Consider the following 21,760-nt stretch of genomic DNA (forward strand, 5'->3'; position numbering starts at 1 on the left):
AGAAACAGGAGGCTTGGGGAACCTGGTCATGGCAGATGGTGCAGAAGGACTGGATGCATGGCGGATGGAGGTGCAGAGGGACTGGATGCGTGGTGGATGGAGGTGCAGAGGGACTGGAAGCGTGGTGGATGGAGGTGCAGAGGGACTAGATGCGTGGTGGTTGGAGGTGCAGAGGGACTGGATGCGTGGTGGATGGAGGTGCAGAGGGACTGGATGCATGGTGGATGGAGGTGCAGAGGGACTGATTTATCTCCACAGATGCTGAGCCTTTCCTTCACTTTGATTTCCAGCATCTGCAGTTCTTTCAGTTTTTATTTAGTATTTAACTCACTGCCTCACCTCCTCCAGGCACGCCCACATTGAAGAAGTTCTGCCAGTCTCCGACAGGACATCCCTTCTTTTTTGTTCAACATCATTAATTTCACTATTGCTCCTGGTGTGTGACAAGTATTTGCCAAAACCCGTTTCCACTGCTACATCACATTCATCAATGACTGCCTCCAGCTCAGATTCACCTGCACAAGATTCCAACTCAAGTTCCATCCTTTGTGTTTTGAATCCACCCAGGATCATAGGGCATCTCCCCACGTTCAAAATTCCACAGACAGCTGGTCTCACTACAACCTGTGATCCACATACATGCATCATCATGAGCACACTCTCGACCTCTCTCCAGCAGCACTGCGTCACGCTGGCTAAAAGCTGCACTGCATTCTAGTTCCACTTCATCCTTCAGCTCATTTGACATACGAAGAAACTTTTTCTTTTCCTCTCAGACATCAAAGCACACAAGATACAACAACTCAGATACCTCATGGCTCTCTGGAACCTTTCTCCCCTCCCTTCCGTCTGACTTCATTCACTCCCCAAACCCCACCTCCTGTCATGCGTTCATCATCATCATCCTCCTGATGTTCTGCTCTCCAATGCTGAACATGTTGTAATCAGCAAAGGTCGCAGTTTTATCCTTCAGTGCTCCCACCTTAATGAATTTCGACATAACATGACATTGTGCCTCCATGCCCATTCTTTTGGACAAGAGTCCTCTCCCTGTCCCACAGACCCCTTTGCCCACCTCCATTTGGACACCTCCCTCCGGCCCTTTACCTGCACTAGAACTGTTGATTGAGAACGTCTCATTGGCTGCCTTAATTTTTCTGCCCCCTCATTCATTCCAAGCTATCTCCTTGGGAACTGAGTGTACTTCGTGCTTTCAGATCCAACCGTGACTTTGTACTTAAGCATGCCGATAAGGGTGGTGCAGTTGTTGTCTGGCTTACTGACCTCTACATTGCAAAGGCCGAGTGCCAACTCTCAGATACCTCCTCTTATGATGAGTTATTTAGACTCAAAACGTTAGCTTGCTCTCTCTCCATGAATGTTGCCTGACCCGCTGTGATCTCCAGCACTTCTTGTTTTCAGTACAGACTCCCAGCATCTGCAGTAATTTGCTCTTCCTCCTCCTATCTCCCCTTGGACCATGCCCCACAGTGGAACATCAGGCCATAGTGTCTGCCACAGTCACCAACCACATTTCATCTGGTGATCTCTGTCTGTCTGCCTTCAAGCTGACAGTCTTCTAATTCCGGAAAGCGCACTTCTACCTCCTTCCCAAAATCCACAAATAGGACTGCCTGGTCATCCCTATTGTTTCTGCCTACACTTGCCTTACAGAAGTCATCTCTTCCTTCCTTGAATCCATCTTTTCTCCCCTCAACCAGTTCCTGCCCACTTACATCCATGGCTCCTCTTTACATCAGTTTCAGAATTTCCAATTTATGGGATCCAGCTGCCTCTTTACCATGAACATGCGATCCCTTTACAAGTCCATCCCTCATCAGGATGGTATCAGAGCGCTCTGCTTCTACCTGGAAAAATGTTATGAACATCCCCATCCGCCACCACCCTCTTCTGCCTGGATGAGCACATCCTCACCCCAAACAACTTCTCTTTTAACTCTTCTCACTTCTTTCAGGTCATAGAGGTGGCCATTGGTACCTGCTTGGGCCCCAGTTATGCCTGTCTATTTGTGCAATATGTGGAACATTCCTTTATCTAGACTTATTCTAGCCCCCACCCACAACTCTTCCTCTACTACATTGATGACAATATCGGTACCATCTCCCTCTCTTGTCCAGAATTGGTAAATTTATCAATTGTATTTCCAGTTTCCACCCCATCTTCACCTGGTTCATCTCTGACATCACTTTTTCCTTCTCTGACATCTTGGTTTCCATTTCTGGGGATAGGCTGGCTACCAATATCCATCGACTCCCCACAATTACCTTGACTACACATCCTCACACTCTGCTTCCTGTGAATTCTAAGGAAGGGTCACTGGATCTGAATGTTAACTCTGATTTCTCTCCATAGATGCTGCCAAACCTGCTGAACGTTTCCAGCAATTTCTGCTTAGGTGTCAGCAGCAGTGGATGAACAGAGCTTTTCTCCATAAATTAAATCATGGATCATCCAGAGATAAATGAACTTGAAATGGTAAAGTTAAGAAATTAGGAAATTTTTAAAGACATCCAGCCTGTACAATTAATTCGATAGCCATGTATAAACTTGCACATCTTCAATTCCTGTTCCCTACCCTTTCTACATGTTTCTTTATTGGACTTACCTCTCAGCAAGTATCTAACTTCCTTTCAAACATCTTGTTATTTATGTTAGGAGAGAGAAATATGAAAAGACTGTTTTCTAGGAATCTCACAAGCACCAACATGCAAAATAAAAGCAAATTACTGCGGATGCTGGAATCTGAAACCAAAAGAGAAAATGCTGGAAAATCTCAGCAGGTCTGGCAGCATCTGCAAGGAGAGAAAAGAGCTGACATTTTGAGTCTAACTGACCCTTTGTCAAAGCTAAAAAAAGGGAGAAATAGGGAGGTATTTATACTAGGCTGAGAGAAGGGGAGTCATGGCTCCTGAAGTAAAGGTAGCAATAAAGGTGATAATGACAGTGCACAGAGAGATTATAGGGAGATTAGGAGCTGTGAATGACCAAGGCTGGAGCCAGTGCTATGTGACAAAATATGTGGGGATGGGGGGGGATGGATGAAGCAGAGGCAAAATGGAAAACAGGGGAGAAGGATAGCAAAGGGGGAAGAGGAGAGGAAAAAGATGATGAGAGAGTGGGGAGCGAGAGAAAGAAAGACAATCAATTTCTCCCTATTTCTCCCTTTTTTTAGCTTTGACAAAGGGTCAGTTAGATTCAAAACATCAGCTCTTTTCTCTCCTTACAGATGCTGCCAGACCTGCTGAGATTTTCCAGCATTTTCTCTTTTGGTTACCAACATGCAAAATATGCTTTTAGCCAAATAGTACTACTTTTTTTAGAAAAAGTGAGAGTAGCATTAAATAATCAAAGAATGCATTTTATTGACTGTCAAAAATCTTTTCAATATTCCATTACATCTACTCTACTCACAAAAATACATTATTTAAGCAATTAAATGGCAGAAAAATTACCATAACATTTATGAGAAAAAAGCGATTTGATTTTACAGCAATCATTTGCTACATAATTATTTCCCCTTAATCTGACACTCAAGTAAACTTCTGAAAAAACAGCAGCATTTGTTGAAATAGCTTACCTCTGAAGGATGATCTTCGATAACACGCTGACAGATCTGTTCTAGTTTCCTGTGGTCTTGAATCAGCCCCAGTTCCTTTTGTTCAACTATCTGGACTGCAGACTTCCCTTCTCCTTTCCATAGTTCAACAAATACCTACAAACCCAATACAAAACCATTACTACTCAAAGCACCTATGGTAAAAAGTGCTGCAAATGCATAATGTACAGACTTAGCTAATCATGTGATTCAGTAAATTCTATAATTGCTTGCTCATGATTTTTAAAATTGATATTCAAATTCTTCAGTACTATGCCAGTGAATACAGAATGTTGATGCAGAATAAATTAATTAATGATATTGAGTGCTGTGTATCAGGCTTTCCAGATTACAGAACAAACTGATAACCGATTTAAGTATCCAATTGGGCTGTTAGCTCATAGCAGATGAGGTGACAACAGTAAACAAAATAACAAAACTAGGTACTCTAGCCTACAAAATTAGCAGATAGTGGTGTATTGAAATGTCAGTAGATTAGCAATCCAGAAGTTCAGGCTACTATTCTGGGATACATTAGCAATGGAAGTTCGCCACCCTTACCCGGTCTGGCCAAAATGTGATTCCAAGCCCCTAGCAATGTGATTGACTCTTCCACCTGAAGCAGTCTAATGAGCCACTCATTTGTATCGAAACATTACAAAAAGTATAAGCAGAACAAAACTAGATAGAATGCATGGTATTAACACATGCACTGGAAATAACAACAGCACAGTCTGTAAAACCCTCTTTATCTCAGTTCTGAGCTATGCCAAAGTTGGGAGAGCTGTCCCACAGCCTAGTCAATCAACAGCCTGACAGTCATACTCACCAAATCATATCTTAAATAAAAGTCCTAGGCCCATCCATTACTATTCCTTAGTATGTTCTCAGTGGTACACATTAGTGGGAGTCATCAATGTTAATTCCAAATCCTGTGAAGCTTCATGGTATCAGGTTAAATATGCACAAAGAAACTTCCAACTAATTATCATCACCCTTAGCTACTTAATTAGTGTTTTTTCGCATTGAACGTCATTTGGAAGAAGCACGAAGGATAGCAAGGGTACTGATTGTGTTATGGGAGGGGAACTTCAATAACTTTGCTACTGACAAATCTGACTGAGTCTTGAAGGATATTGTTACCAGATTGGGCATGCAGCAGGTGATGAGGAAATAAATAAGACAAAAAACCTCATACATGACTTTGCTCTCACAAATCCACCAGGTGCTGATGTATCTGTCCATGATACTAATGTGAGGAGCAACTAATGCACAGTTCTTGTGGAGAAAAAAGTTTCAACTTCAGTGAGGATACTGGCCATTCTGTAGCACTACCATCTTGCTAAAAAGGGTAGATTCAGAACAGAGCTGGAAGCTTAAGTTTGGATACGAAGAGAGTCATCAACAGTATTCCACTACTTATCTATAACTTCCTGGCCTGACTTATTCTTCACTCTAGCATTACAGTCAAGCCACAGGTTCATCACAGGTTCAATAAGGAGTGCAGAAGGGTATGTGAGGTAGCAATCTGATGAGACAACAACTAAGGACTGCACACATGCTAAACAGCTTAAGCAGTATGCAATTAATAAAACTGAGCAATCCTCCAACAAATAGATCTGATTAAAGCTCTGCAGTCTGTCACATTCAGTCAAGAATGTAGCTGACAGCTAGATAACTGGATGAAGCAATCCACATCATCAGGAGCCCAGTACATTAGTGCAAGAGACAAGGCTAAAGCATTCACAATGATTTTCAGTTGTGCCAAGCAAGTGATCCATTTTGGTTGTCTACTGATGCCCAACCATCACAAATGCCACATGTTAGCAAACTCAAAACACTACGTGATAGAAAGAAAAGGATAAAGACATTAGCCACAGGTATACTATGACCCCTGAGAACATCCTAATAGTGCCGAAAAAATCATGTTGCAGAATTTGCCAAGGCCCCAGCTGAGCTGTTTCAATACAGCTATGACACTAGCATCTATCCAACAATATGGAAAGTTATTCAGTAGTCAGGGAGTTCAATACATCTATCCAACCCTATTAGTCCATTCCTGATCATGACCAAAGTGACAAAAAAAATGTCATTTACAGTGTCATCAAGTGATATTTACTCAGCAATAACCTGCCCAGTGACACTCAGTTTAGGTTCTGCTAGGGTTGCTCAGCTTCTGATCTCATTAGAGCCTTGATCCTAACATGGACAAAAAGTGCTGAACTCAAAAGATGAGGTAAGAGTGACCACTCTTGACATCAAGTCAGTATTTGACAATGTGTTATCAAAGGGACCTAACAAAAGTGAAGTCAATAGGGATCATGGTGAGGAGGGTTCTCCACTGATGTGAATCACACCTCATACAAAGGAATACGGTTATGGTTGTTGGAGATTAATCTACTCAATCCAGAGGGCATCTCTGTAGGAGTTCCTCAGAGGGGTATTCTAGGCCCAACCATTTGCTTGATCAATGATCTTCCCTTCATCCTAAGGTCAGGATTGGGCATGCTTACAGTACTCAGTAACACTTCCAAATAATTTTAGTCTGTTCACATGTAACAAGATCAGGACAATATTCAAGCTTTGGCTGGTATCCACAAGTAACATTCACACCACACAAATGCCAGATAATGACTACCTTCCCTTGACATTCAACAGTCATACCATTGCTGAATTCCTGATCAACAACATCGTGGAAGACTGACCATGGATCAGATACTTAAGTAGACTAGCCCTAAAATTACTGTGGCTAGAAGAGTAGGCCAGAGATGGGAAATTTTATAGCAAGAATTTACCTTCAACTCCCTTGCTGTCCAGCAATAGGGCACAGGTCAGGAATGTGATGGAATACTCTACATTTACTTAAATGAATGCAATCCTAAAATCAATCAGAAAGTTCAACATCGTGCACAAAAAGCTTGTTGAACATCCTACCCACCATTTTCAACATTCAATCTCTCTGCTTTGAGATTTAATGGCATCATGTGTACCATACCCAAAATGAATTATAGCAACTCACCAAGCTTATTTCACTATCACTAAGACAAGGACAATGCATCCATGGGAACACAATCATCTACAAGTTCCGGTCTACGTCTTACACAATCCTGACTGTGAACTATAATTCAATTCCTTCTCAGGTGCTGAGTCCAGCCTGGAATTCCAAGGCTGCAAGGTGGCTCGGTGGTTAGCACTGCTGCCTCACAGTACCATGGATCTGGGTTTGATTCCAACCTTGGGTGACTAGCCGTGTGGAGTTTGCATCCGGTCTACGTCTTACACAATCCTGACTGTGAACTATAATTCAATTCCTTCTCAGGTGCTGAGTCCAGCCTGGAATTCCAAGGCTGCAAGGTTGCTCGGTGGTTAGCACTGCTGCCTGACAGTACCATGGATCTGGGTTTGATTCCAACCTTGGATGACTAGCCGTGTGGAGTTTGCACATTCTTATTGTGTCTATAGTGGTTTCCGCCAAGTTTTCTGGTTTCCTCCCACAGTTCAAAGATGTGCAGGTTAGGTGGATTATTCATGCTAAATTACTGAAAGTGTCCAGGGGTATGCAGTTTGGTGGATTAGCCTTAGGAAATGTAGGGTTACATGGATGGGGTGGAATGCTCTTCAGAGGGTTGGTGCTGACTTGGTGGGCTAAATGGCCTGTTTCCACACTGTAGGGATCCAATGACCGACGACCACAAAGTGTGCCGAAACCTGGTGGATTGCAGCAGTTCATCAATGCTTTCTCAAAGGCAATTTTGGATGAGCAACAAACACTGATTTTTTTCCAACATTGCCAGCATCACAAAAGAATAACAAAAAACAGATACACATAAAAGGGTTAGGTTTGACTCTGATTTCCATCACAAGAACAGTACAGCACAGGAACAGGCTTTTTGGCCTACCAAGACTGCCTTCTAAACTAAAAGTTTTTTGCATCTATGCAGTCCATATTCTTCTACTCCCTGCCTATTCATATATCTGTCAAGATGCCTCTTAAATATTGCTTTGGACCCGCTTCCATCAACTCCTCTGGCACCATATTCCAGGCACTCACCACTCTCCATGAAAAAATGTGCCTTTCACCTCTTTAAACTTACCCTTTTTTTAAAAACCATATACCTACATCACCTAGTAATTGATGTTTCTACCTTGGCTAAAAATTCATCCATCTATTCTTCTCATAATTTTGTAAAATTCTTTCAGGTCACCCTTGATGCTGCAACATACAAGTGAAAACCAAATTGTTTAATTCCCCCTCATAGTAAACATCCTCCAAACCAGGGAACATCCTGGCAAACTGTTCCTGTATCCTCTCAAAAGCCTCCATATACTTCTGGCAGTGTGGTAACCAGACCTGTACACAATTTTTCAAATGTGGCCTAACTAGAGTTCTATATAGCACCAACATGAATTGCCAATTTTTATACTATTTTTACGTCCTGATCAATGAAGACAAGCATGCCATATGCCTTCTTGGTCACCTTATCCACTTGTGTTGTCACTTTCAGGGCATTGTTGACCCCTTTATGCCTGCATCCCTCTTAATGCTACTAAGGGTTTTGCCATTTACTGTTAACTTCCCTTCTGAATTAGACCTTCCAAAATGCATTTTTTCGCATTTGTCTGGAAAAGTGCACCAGTATGAATCTACTAGATGTCTAGCACTTATTAAACCATATTCAACAAGGTGTTAATACATTGAGGAGAAGAATGAGAGACAGGAGGAGTTTTGAGAAATAAAAAGTCTCAGATTTTGAAACAATTGAAGAATTCCATCAGGAAACCAATGAAAATGCCTCAATGTTGAAAAAAAATCAGGATTTGATGTTACTTGATTCCCTCGTGTTATTAGACAGCTTCTTGTAAAACAAATAAAGACTTTTTAGTAGCAGTTGCTGTTTACTCACTTGCTTTGCTGCAGATGAAGATATAAATCCTTTTTCTAAGAGGGTAAGCAGCTCTGCCAAAGCAGGAGGGGTAATGGGGCTGAAAAGAGTATGCATAAAAATAAGATGTTAAAAATCAACTGTATATTAAAAATCCATTAATAGCATTTAAGAAAACAAACACCATAAGTGCACACAAAGTACAAATCAGTGTAAAAAGGAGCAATACAGAAATTCTATGACTATGATATTTCCTCAGTCAAAACCTGGCCTAAAAATAAATCAAAATTCTTAAAGTATCTTTTGAGGACAGCACTATGCTCTTGACTTAATAGTCTGCTAAGATTCTCAGAAAACAGCCACCTGGACAAGTTACCAGCCACAATACTGAATTCCTGATGAGAATCAGCATCTATCAGAAAGTTAGGAATCAATTAAGATTAGAAAATCAAATTCAACAATAATATGATCATGAATGGATTATTCAGCTCCTTGAATTCAACACAAAATGCACTGCAGTCCTCTCAGGCCAATATACACTTGAAAGATGAATTGAAGACCGTTTCCAGATGTGGTCAAGCCAGAGCTGACTTCCACCCCTTTGACTAATCACCCTTTTGAGGTAAAGGTTAACATCCCGACAGCCTTGTGATTAATTTTTGTACCTGCCTCTACTTTATTGTAATTTCTAGTACTTTGATTCATCAACATCTTGGCTCATTCACAATTACAAATATTGCACTATTTAGGAAGTACACTGATCTATCTTTCTTTAGTCTAAAGAGATTACCTCACATTTTGCTACATGAACTATCTGCTAAAACTTTGCCTACTTAATCTATCACTGTCACTTTCAACATTCTCCTATTATTTCTATTACTACAGTCAACAAATTTAAGATATCGAACTCTCTCCTATATCCAATGAAGTGAATTATTGATATGTTAAAACCTGAGGCCGAGGACAGATCCTTAAGCAATGTAACTAGCCACAATCTATCACAGAATGTGTCAATTTGGAGTCTAACTTGGAAGCACAGTAAAGAGATAAAGCCAGATTTACAGCTTGAAGTAGGTTAAATCAGTAATCCCTGAAGTTTGTGATCAGGTGCTAATATTCAGCATGATTGAGTTGATGAAGGGAAAAACAAGTGGAAAATGTGTTTAGTTGGAAAATAAAGGAAGAAATCCATTGTAACCCTTAGTGAAAAGCAGTTGCTGTGTTAGGATTTAGAATTAGGGTGTATGGAGGTAATCTGCTTGGTTGCAGTTTGACACTGTAGCAGAGGGCTATTGGAAACCAATGGTATTACAAAGAACAGCACAGGTACAAGCCCTTCAGCCCAACACATGATGCCCTTCCAAACTATTCCCTGCCAATTCATAAAACTGTAAAGATGCCTTTTAAATGCTGTTATTGTATTCACCTTCAACAAATCCTCTAACAACACATTCCAGTCACTTACCATCCTCCAGGTAAAAAAAAGTTAACATAAACCTATATCTCCCAGTAATTGACATTTCTATCTTCGCAAAAATGCACATATCTATCCTTCTCATAATTTTGTAAACCTCTATCAGGTCACCCCTCATGCTGCAATGTTAAAGTGAAAACAAACCAAGTTTGTCCAATCTCTCTTCATAGCTATTACCCTCCAAACCTGAGAACGTCCTGTAAACCATTTCCGTACCCTCTCCAAAGCCTCCACATCCTACTGACAGTGTGGAAACCAGAACTGGACTCAATCTTCCAAATGTGGCCTAACTAAAGATCTATACTGCTGCAACATGACTTGCCATTTTTTATATTATTTTTATGCCCTGGCCGTTGAAGGCAAGCGTGCCATATGCCTTCTTGACAACCTGATCCACTCGTGTTGTCACTTTCAGGGAACTGTGGACTAGTATGTCTAGATCTCTCTGTATGTTGATGCTAATAAGGGTTTTGCTATTTATTATATACTTCCCTCCTGCATTAGATCCCCTAAAATGCATCAACCTCGCATTTGTCCAGATTAAACCCCATCTGCCGTTTCTCTGGCCTATCTCTATCCTGCCATATTCTCGAGCAATCCTCTTCACTAGCCACAGCTCCCCCAATATCTATGTCACCCGCAAGCTCACTAATCAGGTCAGCTATGTACTCGTCCAAATCATTTATATATATCAGGAACAACAGGGATTCCAGCACTGATCCTTGTGGAACATCACTGGTCACAGGTCTCCAGTTCTGAAAAACTCTCTACTACCGCCACTCTGTCTTTTATGACTAAGCCAGTTCTGTATCCATCCAAAAAATAACAAAAAAAACTGCGGATGCTGGAAATCAGAAACAAAACCAAAAACCGAAATTGCTGGAGGAGCTCAGCAAGTCTGGTAGCATTTGTAGAAAGAAATCAGAGTTAACATTTCTGGTCCAGTTCTGAGGAAGGGTCATTGGACCCAAAACATTAACCCTGATTTCTCTCCACAGATGTTGCCAGACCTAAAGAGCTTCTCCAGCAATTTCTGTTTTTGTTCCTGTATCCACCTTACCAGCTCACCATGGATTCCATGGTTTCTGTATCAGCCATGAGCGACCTTGTCAAAGGTCTTAATCAAGTCCATATAGAGAACATTTACCACTCCGCCCTCATCAATCATCTTTGTCTCTTCCTCAAAAAACTCAATCAGGATCATGAGACACGGCTTTCCCACACAGAGCCATAAGTCCATATTTTCCAAAGGTGAATAAATGTGTGTTTTTTGCTATGTGAAGTCACTGTGCAGGAATCTAATGAGGATTGAGCTGTCAGAATCCAGAATTATGAGGTCAGTTTAAAAAAAAGGTTGAGAGTCACTTAGTCAAACGTTCATGGAAGGAACTTCTCAAAACTCGCAGACTTCATGAAATCTCGAACCTTGGAAAATGGCTACAAAACTGAAGCAAAGCTTGAGTAAATTCCAAAGAGTTCAGATAGACCTTTTAGGTGATGGCTGCAAGAAAAGTGAGTTAACTAAGATTTTCTAAGAGGTGAGAATTCTGGAGGCTGGGAATACATTGAACTCATAGCATGAATCCTTCATAAACCACAAGTTAGTGGTCTGTGCTTTGCATAATTTCTATTTATATATAAAATTAAATGTGAAACCTTGTGACATATTTCTGCCTGTTATTTGCTGGGTGATTGGATTTCTTCTTTAAACATTAACAAGCCCAAACAGGTCGTAACTCTTGACTTTCTCACCCATGTTCTGAGCTCTCCAACATTAAAGATGAGAATATTAGTCGGAAGATGAGGAGTCTCTTCCTGTTAGTTCCTTAACACCACCATTAAAGATTAGATGTGGCAGGAGAGTAGAGCTTTGATCTGATCCACTGGCTGTGGGATTTGTTTTAGTTTTCTTTAGCACATGCAGCTTCAACTGTGTTGTAGTTGCATCAGGTTGACAACGCATTTTTAGATCTGCCTGATGCTGCAGTCAACATGCCCCCATGCACTCTTCATTTAAGGTGAACAGCATGTAGGCCTTATTGCAAGGTGATTGGAATATAAGAACAAAGAAACCTTAATATAATTGGACAGGTTTCTGGTGAGACAGCATCTCAAAGATTGCGTACAGTTTGGTCTCTGTATTTACACAAAGATATCTTTGCCTTAGCACATTAAGATGAAGGTTCACTGGATTGGTCTCTGGGAGGACAGAGTGTTCCAATGATAGGAGGCTGAATACGTTTTAGTAATGTTTTCTGGATTTTAGAAGAATGAGAATTGATTTCATTGAAATGTACAAGATTCTAAAGGGGTTTGAACCTGACTGGTAAGTTTAGAACACCAGGCAGAATTTCAAGTTAGGTGGACAATCATTTCAGACTGATAGGAGTAGAAATGTCTTCACTCAAAGGAATTATCTACCCTATGAGTTGCAGGTTCCTTTATTGAATATATGCAAAGCTGAGATAAACAAATTTTTGGCCTCTTTGGGAACTGAGGGATATTGGGAGCCTGTAGGAAAATGGAGTTGAACTCAAAGATCAGTCTTGATAATACTGAATGTTCATGCAGACTTGACAGGTATATGGTCCAATCCTGCTCCTATTCTCATGCTCTTATGAACCAGCACTAATTCTCCACTTAACGGTAGTGCCAGCATAAGGCAAGGTAATCATTCTAGAGGACCACTGAACTGCTGTCTCATGAGAGGAAAAGAGAGATAGAAATAGCTGGTGATGGTTTAACCTGAGCTGAGGGTACAGTTTGAAAAGGAGAATTGTTTATGATAATCTCAGCCAGGGAGGGAATTTAACCCATGTTGTTGGCATTATTCTGCATCACAAACCAGCCATCGAATCAACTGAGTTAACTGATCCCCAGTGTGAGGTATGCATTAGGTCATGAGTCTACAGATTGTGATTGAGTATAATTCTGCTACCGTTGATGACTCATGGATACCCAGTTTTGAGCTGTTTGGAAATTATTCTTTTAGCATTGCGTAATATCTCACAACATGGCAGTATGTTCAATGTGAAGATGGGACTATTTACATAAGTAACAGTAGTACCTATGACAGGTAAATTGGTGAGGGCGATGTCAAGGAGGTTTTTCCCTTATTAGCTGCTGTATATGGTAGATGTGTACATCACAACTTATCCAGCTCAATCAATATTGGTGCCACGAAGTCATTCTTGTCCCACACCCAAAATATGTTATGTCCATGCTCTCCATGATACTTCTTATAAGAAATGTTCAATGCAGAGCAGAATTGCATTCTTCCTGGCTGATGTTTGATCTGATGCTGTAACAATTCATGGGGTTTTGAGTTAATGTTAAAAATTCCAATGCAACATTCCCCCTACCAACGGTAATGTTAGCTTTGTGTAGCTGTTCTACCATTGGGACAGAACATACCCTCAGGGATTGAGCCATCTCCAACATCTGCTGCAAGGTATAACTCTGAGTCTGACTATATCATACTTAATATGATCATGCCCAACACATGCAACTCAGTACTCACTGTTCCTGTTTTCAGGAATGATCAGGCATGATCAAACTGAATGATGGAGCAGGCTCAAAGGGCCAAACATCATTTTCCTGCTATTTTCTATTTATCTTTGTTTCCATGCCAGGCTGTTGCTTTAAAGTCCATGAGGCTACTCTCCCAATTTTTGTACAGATTGTCAGCCATTGGCAAGGATGACAATGCAGTTAACCAGCAAATGTGTTTCTGTGTCTGATTTGTTCACAATTGCTCTGAGGAGTTTGTTTAGTGCAGCTCCCAATTTTTTTTTTTAAGGCAGGACAGGACCCTTGACCTTTCCATACATTTCCTAGGATTCTTACCTAGATCCCTTCCTTCTCTTAAGAACATCAATAAGAACGACTGACTTTTCACAAATATTTCTGTCATTCCTACCACCATGATCATGACCAAACATATTTTGCTCCTCTCCTTATTTCCAACTGCTCTCTCCTAGATGCTCTCCCATGTAACTGTATCATTGCAATATATTCATATAAGAGACCTGTTTTTGAGCTGAGGTGAATTAAACAATAACTGTCAAGATGTGATTTGACAGCGCCACCTTCTGGTAGTCATCGATACTAGTTAAAACAGTATAATGTGAAATTACAGGACAGGTACAGAGGCTTTTTTTTGTTAATAGGTCAAATATTGTAATTTGAGCTTAAATATTAAGATAAAACTATTCACCACCCAGAAAAATAAACAGTTATTGCTTAAAGAATGGCATGCAAGTCATTCTGTCCATGCTGTCTGAAAAAAAGAGCTATTCAGTTTAATCCCACTTTCTAGGTTTTGGTTGACAGCCTGGTGGATAATTACATGAAATTGTATAATCTAAGTATTTTTAAAATGTTGAGGAATCATATAATCATTGCCCTATTAGACAGTAAATTCTGACCACCACCACACTTTGGGAGAAGAGATTTCCACTCTATTTAAGGCCATCATAATTTCAATTAAATCGCCCCTCTATCTCAAAGGAAATAATCCCAGACGATTCAATCTTTATTCAAAGCTAAAATTCTCCATTCTTGTGGAGAGACAAGAGCACAGTGATAATGTCACTGGGCTAATATTCCAGAAACCTAAACTTCTAATGCTGCACAGAGTGAAACTGTTACACAAGACCTACTGCCAATGATTTAACTGTTGTATTCTGCAATTTCCATTTGCAGGATACAAGGAATGAAACTGTCAATGTGAACATTCCTAATCAATCCATCTTCTGGAGACTTGAGTTTGATATGCACCAAAGCAAATGGTGAAACTTGAATTAAATAAAAATATGGAATATTAAAAAAGGCTGGCCTAATGGCAACCATGTAACCACCATTAGAAGAATACAGCGCAGTACAGGCCCTTTGGCCCTCGATGTTGCGCCGATCCAAGCCCATCTAACCTACACTAGCCCACTATCCTCCATATGCCTATCCAATGCCCGCTTAAATGCCCATAATGAGGGAGAGTCCACCACTGCTACTGGCAGGGCATTCCATGAACTCATGACTCGCTGAGTAAAGACATTGATTGTTGTGAAAACTCATCTGGTTCATTAATGTCCTTTACGGAAGAAAATCTGTCTATCTAAATGTAACTCTAGACCCAGAGCAATGCGGCTGACTCTTAACTATCTACATGGAATCCCTACAGCGTGGAAGCAGGTCATTTGGCCCAGCAAGTCCAAACCAACCCTGCGAAGAGTATCCCATCCCTTCCCTATTACTCTACATTTATCCCTGACTAATGCATCTAACCTACACATCCCTGAACACTATGGGGAATTTAGCATGGCCAATTCACCTAGCCTGCACATCTTTGGACTGTGGGAGGAAACCGGGGCACCCAGAGGAAAGCCATGCACACACGGGGAGAATATGCAAACTCCACTTAGACAGTTACTCAAGGCTATGCAATTAGGGATAAGCAATAAATGCTGGTCTGGAGAGCAATGTACAAACCTCATGAACTAAACTCCTCTGCACCATTTCTTATGTCGTAGAGTCATAGAAATGTACAGCATGGAAACAGACTCTTCAGTCCAACTCGTCCATGCTGACCAGACATCCTAACCTAATCTAGTCCCACATGTCAGCACCTGGACCATATCCCTCCAAACCCCTCCTATTTAAATACCCATCTAGATACCTTTTAAATGGTGTAATTGTACCGTAACTGATCTTTTCTGTGATGTAGTCAGAGTCATACAGCACAAAAACATGTATGGCTTGATCTGTATGCAATACTCTAGTTGTGATTTAACTTATGTTGTAAAATTCTAGTATAATCTTCTTGAACTTATATTCAATGCGTTAGCTTTTTAAAAGAAAGTAACCCATATGTCTTCTCACAGTCAAGAAGATTATTTAAAGTATTTGACATTTCTTCTCCTCAAAATACCTGTAACTATAAACGCCTGCATTATCCCTGCACTTGTCTTATCCTACTTGTAGCTACAACAACTAGGAAATCTGCTGTCATATGTTATGCTTGTCTATTTTGCATCATCCTCACAGATCCACTTTATCTCATCTGTAAACAATGTGACATTTGCCATCCACTTCAGCTCAGTCCTTTCTGCTTCCCTCCATTTTACCATCTAGAAGCATTTTCTGCAGTTTTTCTGCAGAAGTACTGAAATTTTCATATCTAGAAGTCATTTTTGAAAAAAAATGTTCTATTTGGCATTTCTATTTCAAGCACTTTTCATTTGACTTACAATCTGTATGGAGAATACTTCTTAGCATTCGCATTACAAAGACCTCTATTTTCTTCCACAAGTCTGGGTTTCCAAAGTATATATGAGCAAAATGTAGCATTTCATGAGTTTTTAAACTTATGATAAGTTTGAGTTTTCTTGTTAACAAAGCCTTCATTTTCACAAAACTTTGTATGCCTATCTATATCCTTCTAACTTCTGCACCACAACTGCAGTCTTATTGTTAAACTTATCCTAAACAGATCAACTCACCTACCTGTATGACATTATTCACTCCATCTTCACCCTAGTTTCTTCTATATAAACCTTCTGGCTTCCACTGTTTTTCTCTATTTAATTTTTATACTCAATCTTGATTTACATGACTTTTCTAGGGTGTCTTCTGATTTGGCTGTATCACCAGCACATTCTAAGTTTGTTACACCCTTGCCTCCACACATTTTAACCTTGAGGTATGTCTGATTCGGCTTTTTTTTTGATCAATGAATAAATTGAATAACTTTGGCAATAGGATACAGCCTTGTTGTATTCCTCTCTTCAATCTCACATCTCTACAGTCAATACCACATTCAGCTGCACAGTAATTAGTTTTTGAGGAGACTTGATCAAATGTTTTTTTTCCAAATCTATGAAGCATATACAAATGCCTTTGTTTACAACTAGATATTTATAGACCACTGTTCTTAGGTTAGATATTCCTTTTCTTGTTCCAACTCCAGGCCCAAATCTAAAGGTCGCATTCTGCCATTTTCAAATATGTTGATTCTTTCTATTATGATTTTCAAGACCATTTTAATGAGGTAACTTATTAAGCTTAAAATTCTAAAATAATTGCACTTCTTTCCTGCAGGTTTATTAGGCATCAAGTCTTTGAAATGTATCCTTTGGTGTATATTTGATCTATTACCACTTCTGTTTGACTTTCTCAAAAGGTTGACATTCTGTTGTTGCTTTTCTATGCCCAGAACTATGTCAAAACATTATTTAGCTCTGAAATCATTTAACTTAGTCCATCATTTGCCTCCATATCTTGAAGGAAACTAGTATCATACTATAAATGGAAACAACTGTAAAGGTAAGGAGACACATTTTTACACTACCAATTAATTTCCAGAAGTATAGATTTTCTAAAGATTTTCATAACAGATAAATATGACATTTACTAATTTTAATGCATTATTTTATTTTTTCCCCAAATTCGGAATTATGCTGCAACAGGCTAACAAAATATACAATTGTTAGCAAACATACTGACATACCACTAGTTAAACAGTTATTTTATATTATCTGCATTGATTTACTGTCTAATGTCTGCACTGATTTTTGTCGAATGAAAGCAGAAATAAGTAGCAAACCTTGCTCTGGTATCTTAACTAGATCCCTTACATCTACCAAGCTTCAATGTTTTTTCCTTTATCTCCCACCTTGGCAATTTTGAGATTTACTAAATCCCCCATATCATCAGTCCACTTTAATAATTTCCTTCAACGCTGTCATTTTATATACCCTCTGCTCCTTTATGGCTGAAAACCTTCTTTTCCACCACTGATAGTCACTCACTGAACTACTCTATTCCTGCTCTCTCCATCCAGTTTATCCCTGCATGTTCTGAAGAAGTCATATTGGTCTTGAAACATTAGCTGTTTTCTTTCTCTCCACAAATGCTGCCAGAACTGAGTTTTTCCAGCATTTTCTTCTTATTTTAGATTTCTGACATCTCCAGTATACTGCTTTCATTCTGTCAAATTTGCTTTCAAAAATCTTTGCAGAACCACTTTGTTCCCCTACTTTGATTTACATTCGACCCTCTCCATTTTTGTCATTCCCCCTATTTAATGTCGTCTGTATTCTTTCCTTATTACAAAAGGTCTCAATATATCTTCTTGCACATTTATCTATTCTTAACACAACATGATTCAGTTACATTGTTTTGGGAATTGATCAGAACCAGTTACTTACATGCACTGCAACCAATAAACAATCACACATTTTAACCACTGTTGTGGAATTCAATGGACTGGAGGATATAGAGAACGTTTCCAGCCCAAACAAAGTATAAATATCTAAATTAAAGAACCATAGAAAAGTTACAGCGTAGAAAGAGATCATTCAACCCATCACATCCACACTGGCTGAATAATCTAGTTGCCCGTTCTAATCCCACTTATCCCACTAATCCCACTTATCTAATCCCACCTGGTCTGTCACTCTGCAAGTTACAGTTCTTTAGGTGCAGATACAGGCTCCTTATAAATGTGAGGGCTTCTGCCTCAACCACCAAACTGGGTGGCAAATTCCAGATACCCATCACCCTCAATATGGAAAAAGTTTTTCCCTCATGTCTCTCTATCAATTACCTTGAAGCTGAGCCCACTGGTAATTAGCCTTTTGCTGGGATAAACAGATCCTCCTGCCCACTGTACCAGCCCCTCATTATTTTCCAGCCTCTCATTATTTTGTACACATTGATTAAGTCGCTGCTCAGTCCACACTGTTCTAAGGAAACCAATCCTGGCCTATCCAATCTTTCCACAAAGCTGGGATTTCAAGCCTGTAGCATTCTTGCACATTTCCTTTGTACATTCTGTTGGGCAATTTTGCCCTTTCTGTAACTGTAATACAAATAAGCAGCTGTGGCCTAACCAGTATCTTATAATTGTTCCAGTATTACATCCCTTGCTCAATGAAAGCATCCGACAAGCATTCTTTACCATCTTATCTATTTGTCTACCAACCTCAAGGTTGGTCTCTCAATATCCCCTCCAGTATTGAGTATTACCTTGTTTTATTTGTTCTCCTCAAATGCAAAGCCTCACTTCTCCTGATTGACTTTCATTCGTCACTTAATTATCAATCTTGTTCACTCCTGCCATTAGCACTGCGTATTTTGTTCTCAGCACACCCACCATCTGCTCCACTTGTTCCTCTTCCTACTTTGTCAACATTATAAAAACTACCATTTTCTCACCAACTTCAGTCCCGAAGATCGTACTGAACTCAAAACATAAACTTTGCTTTTATCTCCACAGTTGTGGCAAGATTTGCTGAATTTCTCCATCTTCTGTATTTATTTCCAATTTCCAACATCTGTAGTACCTTGTTTTCTTTTCTGTAGTCAATGTCCATTTCTCTTTACAATTCACTTCACTTCATGAAGCAACAGTGCTCTGAAAGCTTGTGATTTCAAGTAAACCTGTTGGACTATAACCTGGTGGTGTGAGACTTCTGATTCTGCCCACTCCAGTCTGACACCAGCACCTCCATGTCATGACTTTCCTTCAAGTCACTGTAACCAGTCTATTTTTGCCAGATCTACTTTGTAAAGTTTGCCACCTCTAACCTGCCTCAATTTTGAACATTTACTTATATCTATTGCTTTCCAAGATAACTCAAATCATATAATGATCACTCTCTCCAAATGGTGATCCTCTGCTATTTCATTCACCTGTCCAGCTTCACTCCTTATCACTAAATCTAACATTGGCTCCTCCTTGTTGGGCTTGTTACATGCTGGTTAATGAAGTTCTCTTGAATGCAGGTCAAGAATTTTATCTGCCCTCCACACTTTTGTATCCCTATTGATATAGATACTTCAAGTCACTATTATTGTCCTACTGTTTCGTAAGTAGTAAGTGGTAGATTTTAATAAGTTCAGTATTAGTTACATTGGCATACTGTTCAACCCACCTTTGTAATGGAGTAACATGATATGTACTATAAAAGGGTATGCAGTGTTTATAGGAAATTAGATACATGTTCTCACCTTTGGTTTACACTGAGATTATTCTGCTTCAAGAGTGCTAGGAAATCGTTAAGGATCCAACCAATCACTTTCTTTGGATTAGCTTCAGTCTGTTCTAGAACAGTTTCAAAAAATTGTACAAGCCCATCTTCATTCTGCGAAACAAAGAAATAAAGAAACACAGGAAAGCGTCATAAAATATTCTTCCATTTTAATTTTTTAGAGTCACAAAGATATACAGCACAGAAACAGATCCTTTGGTCCAACTCGTCCATGTCGACCAGGTATCCCAACCTAATCTAGTCCCAATTGCCAGCACTTGGCCCATATTCCTCCAAACCTTTCTTATTCATATCTCCATCCAGATGCCTTTTAAATGCTGTAGCTGTACCAACCTCCATCACTTCCTCTGGCAGCTCATTCCATTCACGTACCATCCTCTGCATGAAAAAGTTGCCCCTTAGGTCTCTTTTATATCTTGCCCCTCTCACCCTAAACCTATGCCCTCTAGTTCTAGACTCCCCCACCCCAGGGAAAAGACCTGGTCTATTTACCCTACCCATGCCCCTCATGATTCTATAAACCTCTAGAAGGTCACCCCTCAGCCTCTGACACTCCAGGGAAAACAGCCCCAGCCTATTCAACCTCTCTCTATAGCTCAAATCCTTCAACCCTGGCAACATCCTTGTAAATCTTTTCTGAACCCTTTCAATTTCACAACCTCTTTCCAATAGGAAGGAGACCAGAATATTCCAACAGTAGCCTAACCAATGTCCTGTACAGCCATAAGATGACCGCCCAATTCCTGTACTCAATACTCTGACCCATAAAGGAAAGCATACCAAACGCCATCTTCACTATCCTATCTACCTGCAACTCTAATTTCAATGAGCTATGAACCTGCACTCCAAGGTCTCTTTGTTCAGCAACACACCCCAGGACCTTACCATTAAGTGTATAAGTCCTGCTAAGACTTGCTTTCCCAAAAATGCTGTACCCTGCATTTATCGAAATTAATGTCCACCTGTCACTCCTCAGTCCATTAGCCCATCTGACCAAGATCCCGTTGTAATCTGAGGTAACCTTCTTTGCTGTCCACTACATCTCTAATTTTGATGTCATCTACAAACTTATTAACTATACCTCTTATGCTCACATCCAAATAATTAATATAAATGACAAGAAGTAATGGAGCCAGCACCGCTCCTTGTGACATTCCACTGGTCGCAGGCCTCCAGTTTGAAAAACAACCCTCCACCACCACCCTCTGTCTTCTACCTTCGAGCCAGTTCTGTATCCAAATGGCTAATTCTCCCTGTATTCCATGAGATCGAACTTGGCTAAACAGCATCCCATGGGAAACGTTGCCGAATGTCTTACTGAAGTCCATATAGATTACGTCTACTGCTCTGCCCTCATCCTCTTTGTTGCTTCTTCAAAAAACTCAATCAAGTTTGTGATACATCATACTTCCTCCTCTGTAATGTGGACATTTTTCAAGATGTTCCCATCTATTTCCCCACATTCTATATTGCTTAATATTAGCCCCCACCCCAAACAACCTTTCCAATATCAAAGGCTATGAGTAAAATGTATGGAAAAAAAACCTGGTGAGGGAGGTAACGGCAGTTTGCTATATTACTACTAATAGAGGTATAGAGATGTACAGCATCGAAACAGACACTTGGGTCCAACCTGTCCATGCCGACCAGATATCCCAACCCAATCTAGTCCCACCTGCCAGCACCTGGCACATATTCCTCCAAACCCTTCCTATTCATATACCCATCCAAATGCCTC

At 40.1% G+C, this 21,760-nt stretch overlaps 1 protein-coding gene across 4 annotated transcripts in view; it reads right to left on the reverse strand.

Moving 5' to 3' along the window:
- gatb (glutamyl-tRNA(Gln) amidotransferase, subunit B) overlaps positions 1 to 21,760 on the reverse strand; it is a 71,812-nt gene that overhangs the window by 8,277 nt on the left and 41,775 nt on the right. For 3 of the 4 annotated variants that reach the window (XM_043699751.1, XM_043699738.1, XM_043699762.1), the window contains 3 exons: positions 19,982 to 20,115; positions 8,521 to 8,599; positions 3,599 to 3,733 (listed from right to left, as the gene is read on the reverse strand). In XM_043699751.1, coding sequence (XP_043555686.1) covers positions 3,599 to 3,733; positions 8,521 to 8,599; positions 19,982 to 20,115 — 348 coding nt within the window. Of the gene's footprint in view, positions 1 to 2,626; positions 2,660 to 3,598; positions 3,734 to 8,520; positions 8,600 to 19,981; positions 20,116 to 21,760 lie in introns of all 4 variants that reach the window. The other variant, XM_043699747.1, reaches the window with a different exon arrangement.

Source organism: Chiloscyllium plagiosum, chromosome 1 (assembly GCF_004010195.1).
Source record: "Chiloscyllium plagiosum isolate BGI_BamShark_2017 chromosome 1, ASM401019v2, whole genome shotgun sequence".
Taxonomy (NCBI): Eukaryota; Metazoa; Chordata; class Chondrichthyes; order Orectolobiformes; family Hemiscylliidae; genus Chiloscyllium; species Chiloscyllium plagiosum.